The sequence below is a fragment of the Propithecus coquereli genome, unplaced genomic scaffold (assembly GCF_000956105.1).
Source record: "Propithecus coquereli isolate 6110/MARCELLA unplaced genomic scaffold, Pcoq_1.0 Scaffold291, whole genome shotgun sequence".
NCBI lineage: Eukaryota > Metazoa > Chordata > Mammalia > Primates > Indriidae > Propithecus > Propithecus coquereli.
The window spans coordinates 2,551,867-2,563,512 of NW_012148519.1; the positions used below are offsets into that span (position 1 = coordinate 2,551,867).

Genomic DNA, 11,646 nt, shown 5'->3' on the forward strand with positions numbered 1-11,646 from the left:
AACACTATTTTATTTACACTCTATTTATGTACATTAACATCTTTCTAAAGTCAGTGCATTGTCGACAAGTTTTATACAGTAATTTACAAGGTGAATGTAGTTAATAGTTAATTTAATAAATTTTCTGCTAGTTCATGAATTAAAAAAATTAATTACAACCAATATAACAAACACACATCAAACAACATTAGTAGATTGTGCTACCTGCTTAAATAAAACATCTGTAAGGAAATTATTTAAAATCTTCCATTTTTTAATGAGACATGTCTAGGTAGGAGTGGACAGATTTTATATACTGAAAATCTTGAAACTATTATATGAAGTATGCCTTTTGTCTGACTTTATTACATTATATAATTTAGGCCACTCCTTCCTACTTGCAATTATATTCTTCTTCTGAAAAGAATTTAGCCATCTTAGACACCTTTCCAAATGCTCTGAGAAAAACGAGATAGTTACTGGCCTCAGATATCAGAACATAAATGCTTAATTACATCGGTAATTACCACCTATGATGAAGAAAGGGTAATGAAGTCTGACAATTAATGACAGTCAACTTGTAGCGTCTAAATGAATCAACAAAGACCAAAAATAAGGTGAAACATTTCTTTCAAACATATGTTAAAAAATACGGGAAAAAAATGCTACCTGAAATAAATAACATTTATACTTTTGTTCCAGTCTTGAATAATTGGAGAAAAAAATGAAGCAAAGAAACATAACTTTTTATGACTACTATAAAATTTTAAAAAAGGACAAATATCAAAATAAAAAACTAATGGACATGCGAACATAACTTTACTTCCGAAAACCATCAATTCCATTAAAAATACTTACGAACTATTAAAGTTTGGGATGTGTTTTGTTTTCAAATTTAATATGATGAGGGAAAATACCCCAATCAAGTTATTTTATAGCCCTTAGAGCCATCAAATACAAACAAGTTTATTTCTCTCTTTTTTAAAGTGCAAAAAAAACACAGAAAAAAAAAACAACCACTAATTGTGAAACACTATCTAGCTTTGATGCTGATTACCTTCCCAGAAGCTCTTTGTGCAACATGTGCATATGAAGATGGTACAATTATTGGCAACTACCATGCCACATTCAGCAGTATGGGGTGTACATTTTAGAGGATACTTAAAGTATCCTAAAGGTAAGATGCCTCTATCAGGAGGGCCATGTTAGCTGGATTTCCCAGGATGCTTTTTCTTTCTACTGGGTATACCAACCAAGGCCCTGGTTAGAAGGCACATAGCTCTTGAGAGACTCTCCATTTCAGACTGACCACTATATGCCTCTGCCACCAATGACTGGTTGTGTCTCCAACACAAACACAACAAAAACAAAAAGCAAGAAAGACATATAAAGAGTAGGGAAATGGTTTAAAAAAATAAATAAAAAAATCTGCGTCCATGCCGTAAGAATCATTTGCACATCTTCATGATCTTGCTTTCTCCATCTTGTCAATATAATGGAATAAAACTTCAGGAAAAAGGAGGTAGCATATCATGTCGTCCCTGGACAACAGTACAATTTTTTTGTTTTTTACTTTCACTCCAAGGAAATTCTTAGTATTTTGTTACGATTACTGGTAAACTCCATACTCACTACATGTTTGTTCATAGCTGGACAAGCACAATTTAATTCTCATTTGGTCCCAGGTGGCTGGTGCCAAACCCTTTTGTTTACAGGCCAATGGTGGGATCTGCCTGAAAGTTCTCTACTGGAGAGCTTGTATGAGACTTCCAAACAAAATTATTACTACTCTTAAAGTTAACTGCTATTTTAATTAGGATTTTTATTTTGTGCTTCAGGGTCACAGGATAAAATAACTACATTTAGCTTGCCTTTCACTGATGCTTTTGCCAAATGTCAGCTACAAGGAGTCATCTCCCTCACCACCAGGCTGTCTAGCAGCGAGAGTGGTAGCTTTACTGCAACACACAGTACTTTTTGTAATCAGACTCAAAGTCTTCATCCATGCTGCTTGTGTCTGCCATCTTTTTGCCATCGATCTTTGGCAGAAATCGTGCATAGTCTATCCCCTGCTGCTCATAGAAAAGAATGTAGGCAGAGTCGGTGTCAATTTCATCAGGGTGAAGTTCCTGAAGGGGCAAGAAAAGCCTTTAACAAAAAACATCACTATTCTAGCTCTTAATCCTTGCCAGGGAAGGGAAGACCAACGCTCTCTAATTACTAAACCGAACTGCTTCTAATAAGCTTACTATTTTGATTGTCTCACACCTGCCCCTAAAAGAGCCCCATTGTTTCCAATTTATTTATTTATTTATTTTTTGAGACAGAGTCTCACTCTGTCGCTCTGGGTAGAGTGCAGTGGCATCAGCCTAGCTTACAGCAACCACAAACTCCTGGAATCAAGTGATCCTCCTGCCTCAGCCTACTGAGTAGCTGAGATTCTGGACTATAGGTACGTGCCATGATGCCTGGCTAATTTTTCTATTTTTAGTAAAGACGGGGTCTTGCTCTCGCTCAGGCTGGTCTTGAACTCCTGAGCTCAGGCAATCCTCCTACCTCAGCCTCCCAGATTGCTAGGATACAGCCACCATGTCTGGCCTCAATATTTGTTTTGAGGAAAATATTTTGACCAAAGTCAAAAGAATGATCTAAAACTCCATCAAATTCTAATCATCCAAAAAATAAGAACTTTTTCTTATTAACTAATATCTTCTTTTTCCTCCCTATTCATGTTTTCATTCGCCACTCCATATCTCACTTTTGTTCCCTTAATACTAACAGCATCTATATACTCATCCTAACAGAAACATTTATTTCCTATTCAGGAGATAGTCCATTATTTCAACAAATGTTCCCCAGATCTGTTGGCATTCTGTTCTAACTTTTATTCAAAGATTGAGAATGTTTACCTTACAACTGCTGTCATTGTAACAGTACCACTTGCAGTTTGGGTTTTTGGCATAAGTGACGTAATGGCCCCCACCTAGAATTCCTGAATGGCACTGTACAAAGAGAAGAGAGTAGAGGTATGTTAGTAGTTAACTGTGTTGTGGCCAGGGCATAGCACCAGGATCTGAGCAGGAGAACACTGATTATGCAGTGGTTAAGAAAAAATGTTTTGGAATTCTCTAATTTTTTCTAAAAACAAACAAAATGCAAAATTCAAAAGTCATAAGCTCTGAATCTTGTGTGGATAAACAACCATTTTATAGTTTTAATTACTTTTTTAGAAAGCAAAACTTCCTTAGGAACACACAGTTATGAATGACTTGAACGTGTGACTTCATTTATTATTATTACATGACTACCCCTACCCCCCAAAATCACACTGTGAGTTGCTTGTAACCTATCCAGAAGGCCAAGGTTTCTCTGTTAACTTTGTCTATCACCAAGTTCAATGCCTAGCAAATAAGCAGGACCTGAAAGAATTGCTTGTTGATTAATAAACAAGTCAAAAAAACGACCGAAAAGTGCAGACCACTCTGAAAACCACACAAGAGTCTACGGCCATACCACCATGAACGTGGTCGATCTCATCTGAAACCATATAATAAACTACTTACCGATATTGCATATAGATTATAAATAGGCTTAATACGCGTATCTTCTCTTTGGTCATCAGTGCTGTCTTCTTCACTGTGGTTTCCAAGCTGACCATTGCTATAGCCATTGCCACATGCCTCATGCTCATAGAGGAATCCATTGGCCAAAGCTACCTCGTGGTCCTGAGGGGTGACCAGCTCAGGTTGGCTGCCCCCCAGCAAATGCCCTCGGCTCCAGGCATCAGCCAGCTCACAGACCTGCCCAGCCCCATTCTCTTTGCTGGCATCCAAGTTCTCCTTACTATTTGACAGTTTATTTTTGCTGCCAATCTGGGGAAGCCGGAGCCTCCCTTTGCTCCTCCCCAAAGTCCGTGGGCTGCTGTTAGGGCTGCTGTTTTTGCTGGAGGGACAGCTGGTTCCACTTTTCCTTGTTGAAGAAGGTGAACCTGTGAAAGGGAGAGAAGGAAAGATGCATAAATCCAAATGCCACATTTTAAGCCAGCCACCAAAGGCTAACTTTGAAGCCAGCTTCACAAACGTACACATCAAGGTAAGGATGGGGAGTCTTGACTTGCTACTCTTTAGTTCTATTATGTAGCCAATGAGTTACATTTTTGTCTTCTTCAATGGTGAGTCTCCATAGGCAACAATGTCCTGAAAACGTAAAGTATATCGTAGGGGCTTAGAAAATGGCAGAAAGGTGGTTTACACCAGATTCAGTTCAAAACAGTGTAATTATTAGACTAAGGAATTTTACAAATACATGTGCTTCTTCTTTGTCAAATCAGACAAAAAAAATATGGCCACCATTTATTAAGTATTTACTATGACTAGGCAGGGTACTGGGAACTCTCCAGTATCTCGACTTCTCACAAAAGCCCTGCAAGGCAATGGGTCCTAAACGTTCTGGACATAGACCACCCACCCCACCCCCTTTTATACCCTTAAAAATTGAAGACCCCTAGAACTTCTATGCGGATTATATCTATCAATATTTCTCACATCAGAAATTAAAACTGAGGAATTTAAAGTGATGACATCATCCCATGTCATGTTGTCTCTGACTCCATGGTACTTTTGTTAGAGAATAAAAGTGAAAAGGCCCATATTGTTTTAGTATTTTTATGAAAATAGTTTTGATCCTCCAGACCTCTTGAAAGGGTCTCAAGGACCCCCAAGGGCTCCCAGACTAGACTTTGAGAGCCTCTGCTGTAAGAGAACAAAGATGACAACTACCATTCATGTTCACTATATATACCACGCCTTATGTAAAGTGTTTCATTCTTAATATATCAGATCCTCACACTCTGTAAACTTGGTATCTCCATTTTACAGATGAGATTTAGGGAGGCTGCATCTCTTGTTAAAAGTCCCACAGCTCAAATATAGATAGGTCTGATTCCAGATAGGTACTTTCCACTCTACCACGCTGATGCTCCAGAACAAAAGAGAGACGGAAATATGCAGCCTACAGAGTCCCAGGAGAGCCCCTCCACCAGGCCTCCCCGGCCTCCTCACCTTTCGGGCTACTGATGACGTTTGCACTGAGCGAGGACGGGCTCTTGCTCAGGAGCACATCGTCTTCCCCAGCTGAGCTCTGAGAATCCACTTTCTTCACCTCTCCTGCCAGAACCCTTGGCTCAGAGAGGTCGTCCCCCTGGGGTGTGAGTGGTTTACGCTGGCAGAGAGCCGGGTCTCTTGGTACCAAAAAAGCACTAGGGTCAAAACTTTCCCGAGGAAATTTAACAATTTTCTGTGACTTTATCCATCGACCATTTACAAATTGGAATCGTTTAAGGTGAATAATCTGGACAAGAGAACGTAGAAAACATCTGCATTAAGGGTTCTAAAGATACAAAATTTACATTAAAAAATGTCCAATGTTTGGGAATATATAACATTTATTCTTCATTATTCTTTTTTTTTTATTTCAGCATATTATGGGGGTACAGATGTTATTCATTATTCTTTAAAGACCTCAAAAATATGTTTTTGTTTTGAAGACAGAATTTCACTGTGTTGTCTGGATTAGTGTCAGTGGCATGATCGTAGCTCGCTGCAACCTCAAAATCCTGGGCTCCAGGGATCCTCCTTCCTCAGTCTCCCAAGTAGCTGGGATCACAGTCGTGCACCACCATGTCCAGCCAATAAAAATATGGCTTTTATAAAGGCCTCTAGTTCATAATATGTTTTATGTCATGGTTATATGAGTACACTATTGTCAAAATTCATCAAATTGGACATTTAAAAATCTGCCCATTTAATTGTATGTTAATTATACTTGAATTAAAAAAAAGTTTCCCCCCTCCTCCCCATCTACCTTGTCCCCAAGCCTGCCCCTTTCCTCTTCTTCCCTCCCCCCCACCATTCCCATCCATGGAACTAGCTAGTCGATGTTATTAATTTCCTGTGTATCATTCCCTGGGAAGCTGTTCTGGTCTAAGGACAGAAAAACCTACATTCAGTTTTCACATAGTACTAGGATAAAGATACAAATAAGAAAATACATACAATGTCTAGGTAAAATATACTAGCACCTTACAGTTACACTGATCTTAAATGAATAGGAAGATTTGTCACTGCAAACTCTCCTGACAAGTAATAGGAGAGCCTCTGAATTCATAAAGGGAGAAGGCAGAAGTAACAAGAACACGTAAGCCCCCGTGCACTGGAGTGCTGTGCAGCACACGTAACTCCCCAGCGAGCGTGGCCACGGGACAGAGCGCAGTGGGCAGTGGAAGCTCCCAGCCCAGTTGCCCTTCTGTAGCTACCAAGGGCTATAGCCTAAAACTTCCTCTCTCCATAGGGCCATGAGTGCTTCACCCTCTCCTTAAGTTGAGATTCATCAGGTTGAACTGCAGTTACTGATCTACATGACTTCCCGCTCCTTCTAGGCTACAAGCTTTTAGATACAGGAACTACCAAATATTTGTAGAACAATTCATCTCTGCAACTCAACATAAAAGCCTCGTATAGAAAAAGTGTTTTAAAACATTGCTGCAGGAAGGGTCTTACTCTCAAAAATAACAAAAACTCCTGTTTGTTCATGGCTTCTTTCCTTTATGCTAGACTCCTGCCCTCTCAGAGGCAGGGCTGTAACATACCAGGATGGGTGGAAGCCTCCAGAGATCCAGCTTCTTGGTTGCCAAGCAGTGGGTCTTACACTTGGAGCAGTAGTACATCTCATTTTCCCCCAGCTCCTCCTCACTGGTGAAAGCACGGAGACAACTGTCCAGGTTGATGGGTTCAGCTTGCGCTCGCCGACTCTGTTCCACACTCTCATGCTCATCTACGACCTGCAGGTAGAGGGGACAGGAGGAATGGGGGTTGTGGGAGGGCATTTAAAGTGGTTATCTAGCTATGCATCATCCTCCCCGTCACTCACCATCATCTTATTCTACATGAGGAAAAAGAAAACACAACCCAAACTGGACTCTTTGAACAAATACAGCATCTATACATTTATTCACAAATATCACAACAGTAACATTCTGGATAAAATTTCTATATACATGACTATAGCTATTCTTGAAAAATTTCTGAATGCTTCAAAATGACAAAAACAAACAAACAAGGAATTGCTTGTTTATTTCACAATTTTGGAATCCTAAAATGGTTTACATGTGAGCTGGCCCTCAAGCCAGGGATGCTGAGAGTATGCTGTTTATTTTTAACTGGACAGATAGAGCATTATTAGTATGTTGCAGACTTTACAGAGGCTAAGGGAAATAGTATCACTGAAACACAGATGCAGAGCTAGATAAAGTAAGAAAGGGCACAGAAAAGCTCATCATGAGAAGACAACACACCAGCGCATTCAACTCTACAGGATACAACTCATTTGCATATCAACACCATGTCACACAGTTATCAGGATACCATGTGTATTATTATTGGTCTCCTGCTTCATTGGCCGTTTTTATCTGAGATGGCAACAAAAGAATACAAGCTCCAAAGAGCATGTTGCTTTTGTTGAGAAATACCCACCCAAACCTTTGGGGTCCTGTTAACCAGCATGCTAGGCTTTAGAGCAAGAAGGAAGTAAATGTAAGAAAGGAGAGAGGACAAAGGAGGGGTAGGGGTACAGAGATGTGTGCTGGGGGTGGTGTGGGATGGGGAGCGTGGAGAGAAGGAAGGACCTAGAATGCAACAGAAAAGGAAGAATTTTTCCCATTCCTAGCTGCCACCTGACAAGCAATCAAGAACCACAGAGCTGGGACCCTTCTGTTTGTCTCTATTATGGTGGGAAGGTGGGTGAGGCACAGAATGAGGACTGTATGTTGGCATGAGACTTCACACAACAGATATTCATGTCCCAGGGCAGAGCCCAGACACATATGTCCCTCACCCCATTTATTGCTCCTCCCTTCCAGAGGTGAACTGGTCCTCTTTGCCTGAGGCAATTACCCCTATGTTTCCCTTCCTGAAACTCATGGTGGGAACACTGCGTTGCCTGGATCACAACAAACTGGCACAGCTCAGGACATTCACTTTAGAACAGATTTTCAGGTGAGATGTTTTCCCTACAGGAGAAGATGGCTGAGTCACAAGGCTGTCAAATGCCCCAAACTATCAAGGTTGGTGTTGATCATGCAATTAAGGTTTTGGCATTGCACCACCATCCAGTCTAAAGAACTCATTTAAAAAGGGGATCTTAGAGGAAAAAAATTTTTTTAAAAGAAAAGGAAATCTGGCTTGACCTTAGGTCACTGACTTCTTTTCTGAGCACAAATTCTGTAATATCAAGATACTAACTCTCATCATCTCTTGAGCTGGACACCCAAGGAAAAAACTGACATGCTTCAAAAGGAAACATACTGTATCATGTTTGATGGAATGAGTAGAAAAAGAAGTATATCAAATACAGCAGTGTTTCTTTTCTCGTAGTCAGTTAAATAATCTCTTTACCAGGGATGTTTTATGGCCAATCACAAATTACAGTAAGATAGCAAAGACCATTTATTTATTTATTTATTGATTGATATATACATATATATATATATATAAACCTTTTTTTTTTTGGACACAGGGTCTTGCTCTGTGGCCCAGGCTGGTGTGCAATGGCATGATCATAGCTCACTGTAGCCTCAAACTCCTTCGGCTCAAGAGCTCCTCCTGCTCCAACCTCCTTAGTAGCTAGGACTATAAGCACATGCCACCATGCCCAGATAACTTTTCTGGTTTTTGTAGAGATGAGGTCTTGCTATGTCATTCAGGCTGGTTTTGAACTCCTGGCCTCAAGCGATCCTCTTGCCTCAGCCTCCCAAAGTGCCAGGATTATAGGTGTGAGCCACTGTGTCTGGCCTTATTGACTGTATTTTATGTGGAACACAGGCTACAGAACTAGATGGAGACAAGGAGGAAGAAAGGCTGATAAAAAAATATATTTCTGAACTGACAATAATTTCTATTTATCAATATAATTTCCCTAAATGATAAAGATTCCTTTACCTCTTGGGATCCATGCTCAGATTCTCTATTTTTGTTCAGATAGTTTAAATTACTTATAGGCACCCTCTTCTTTTTATCCTAAGTTGTTTTAAAGCTCATCTTTAATATAAAACATAGGAAATGAACTAATAGCTTTCATAGATTATGAGATTATTTAAAAATGAGAAAGACCCAAGAAGTTATCTAGTTTAATTTTCTATTGAGGAATGTGAAGTCCAAACAGGGGGAAAATACAAAGAAGGGAAATTGCTCCTCTATTTGTTTTTTGCTGATTATCAAATATAATATTCATGTAGAAATTTTGGAAAACAGAAAAATATAAAATGGCAGGGAAACTTTTTATATTCTTAATACAAAGGCAAACAATGTCAAAATATTGGCAGATTTTCTTCTGCTCTTTTCCTAGACATTATTATTTTTTTTAATATTGCAGAGACTTTTTCTAGTATATGCAATTTCGTATCTTGCTTTTAAAAAAATTTAACATGATATTGTAAGTATCTTTCCATAAACGTCAGTAAAAACTCCTAGTAAACATCACTTTCAATGACTGCATTATATTTTATCCAATGAATATATGATGTTTTCCTCATGAGACAAACATAAGTTATTTCTAAATTTTTTACTGTTCTAAAAAAATGTTACAATGAATATTTTCCTACAAATTACACAGTAATGGCAGAGCATCCTATTTCCGAGGATAAATTCCTAGAAGGGAAATCACTGGAATGAAAAATATAAAGTATATGGGTAATAATCTCAATTTTGAACCATGGTATCTCCTTTGTCTACATGATTCTCTAAGCACATGCAGAAACCAAATGTAGGAAGAGCCCACATTAGTCCTAAGGCTACGCTCCCCTGCAAGGCAGGATATCTCAGTAGCTCCTTGTTTCCATGGAATCCTAAGCGCATCACAGAAAGTGGAAGTAGGGTGAAATTTAACAGGTCCCGTAGGCCCTTCTTCCTGTAAGCAGGATGTCCTCCAGAGCTTTTCATATCGAACACTGGGCTTGTTAAAAAGGAGAAGAGATTTACAGAGCTAAATAATTTATCATCATTGACAGGAGTGTCTTGTCAGAATAATATCCTGTCATATTTTGTGCTGACAAAGATTTAGGTATCTTTCTATCGATTGCTAAAATTTTCCCTCTTCAAAGGAAGCATGACTGAGGCTATTGAATCACCTTGCTACAATGAGCACAATCTAGAACATCAGCTTCATTTTGGCTTTCTTTAGTTAAAGCCCAGTGGTCTTTCATATGGCAAGTATTCACAAATTACACTCATCCTTGGCTAGAAAGAGCTGCCAGGAGCCTCACCATGTGTGGGGGAATATTTAGGCATTCAAATAGGGAACTAGGTCTAGATTGGTAGTTTCCCCATTCCTCAATAGCATAAAAAGACAGAGGAGTCAATTACAATTACTAACTTATCCAAAGGGAATGCTTCAAGAAATAGTGAAGAAAATTTCCAACAATCAAGAGCCATAAAAATGCAAAAACCACTACGATTCTTGTGTGACTTAAGAAATTTCTTTGATTCTATTGCTTTTATCTCTCCATCAGATTCTTAATATTGTCAAACAATATTTAGCTGATTAAAAACGGCCTGAGGCAAACATTTTTAACTATGGAGTTAGGATTCTTTCTGGAGTAACATTTTCAAAATTTTAAAATTGTTCTGGCCAGAGAGTCGCAACAGAAGAACGCAAAGTGTGAAGAACAGCCATTGAGATGTACTCTTAGGTAACCAATCATGAACATTTCATCCTTTCTCTATTTTTTCTGATCATTGAAGGTAGGAGCTACAGCCCTGGGATACATCTGAGCTAAGTAATTGTGGTTATCAGATGCTGCAACTTCAATAATATTTAACAATTGGGCAGACAGATGTTTACTGGTATGCCATGGGCAGACAATATTACTTCTTAATTACATCCAGTTTTGTCTTGAGATTTACTTATCGATATTTTTGAAATTTATTGCCTGTTATGGTTTTGATATGGTTTGTTTGTCCCCATCAAAACTTATGTTGAAATCAGATCTCCAAGCTGGCAGTGTTGAAAGGTGGGGCCTAGTAGGAGGTGTTCGGCTCATGGGGGCACATCACTCATGAATGTCTTGGTGTCGTTCTTATGGTAGGTAGTTCTCCCTCTGAGAACTTAGTTCCCGTAAGACTGTTTAAAGCGAGGTTCTTCTTCATGTTTGGTCCTCCCTCTTCACACGTGTCTGCTTCCCCTTTGACCTTCTTTGCCATATTATGATGCAGCACAGAAGCCCTCACCAAAAGCCAGGGCCGTGCCCTTGAACTTCCCAGCCTGCAGAACTGTGAGCTAAATAAATCTCTTTTCTTTATAAATTACCCAGCCTCAGGTACTCTGTAACAGCAGCGCAAAATGGACTAAGACAATGCCCCAATACGATTAACTGTAGAAGCTGGAAAATGGAAAAACCCAATCACATCAATGTATTAAGTACCATAGAGAACGCCAATAAATGTTATTCTGGTTGTATTTGAATTGTTTAAGACAGAAATGGCATAATATAGTTAAACTGGGGAAATTTTCCCATTCAAAAACCACCATCTTATGGTGACCCTAAGTACTTACCCTTTCCTGTGACGTTTGATAGCGAAGGTGAAGGGCTGTGGGGTCCCAATCCACAGCAATATA

The 11,646-nt window shown here is 39.2% G+C and overlaps 1 protein-coding gene across 1 annotated transcript in view; it reads right to left on the bottom strand.

Annotated features, from left to right (window-relative positions):
* Positions 1-1,770: 1,770 nt before the first annotated feature.
* USP32 (ubiquitin specific peptidase 32) overlaps positions 1,771-11,646 on the bottom strand; it is a 121,261-nt gene continuing 111,385 nt past the window's right edge. The window contains exons 27-32 of the mRNA XM_012648638.1: positions 11,584-11,644; positions 6,626-6,817; positions 5,040-5,328; positions 3,543-3,967; positions 2,889-2,981; positions 1,771-2,108 (exon numbers count right to left, since the gene is read on the bottom strand). Coding sequence (XP_012504092.1) covers positions 1,935-2,108; positions 2,889-2,981; positions 3,543-3,967; positions 5,040-5,328; positions 6,626-6,817; positions 11,584-11,644 — 1,234 coding nt within the window. The 3' untranslated portion in view covers positions 1,771-1,934. The remainder of the gene's footprint in view (positions 2,109-2,888; positions 2,982-3,542; positions 3,968-5,039; positions 5,329-6,625; positions 6,818-11,583; positions 11,645-11,646) is intronic.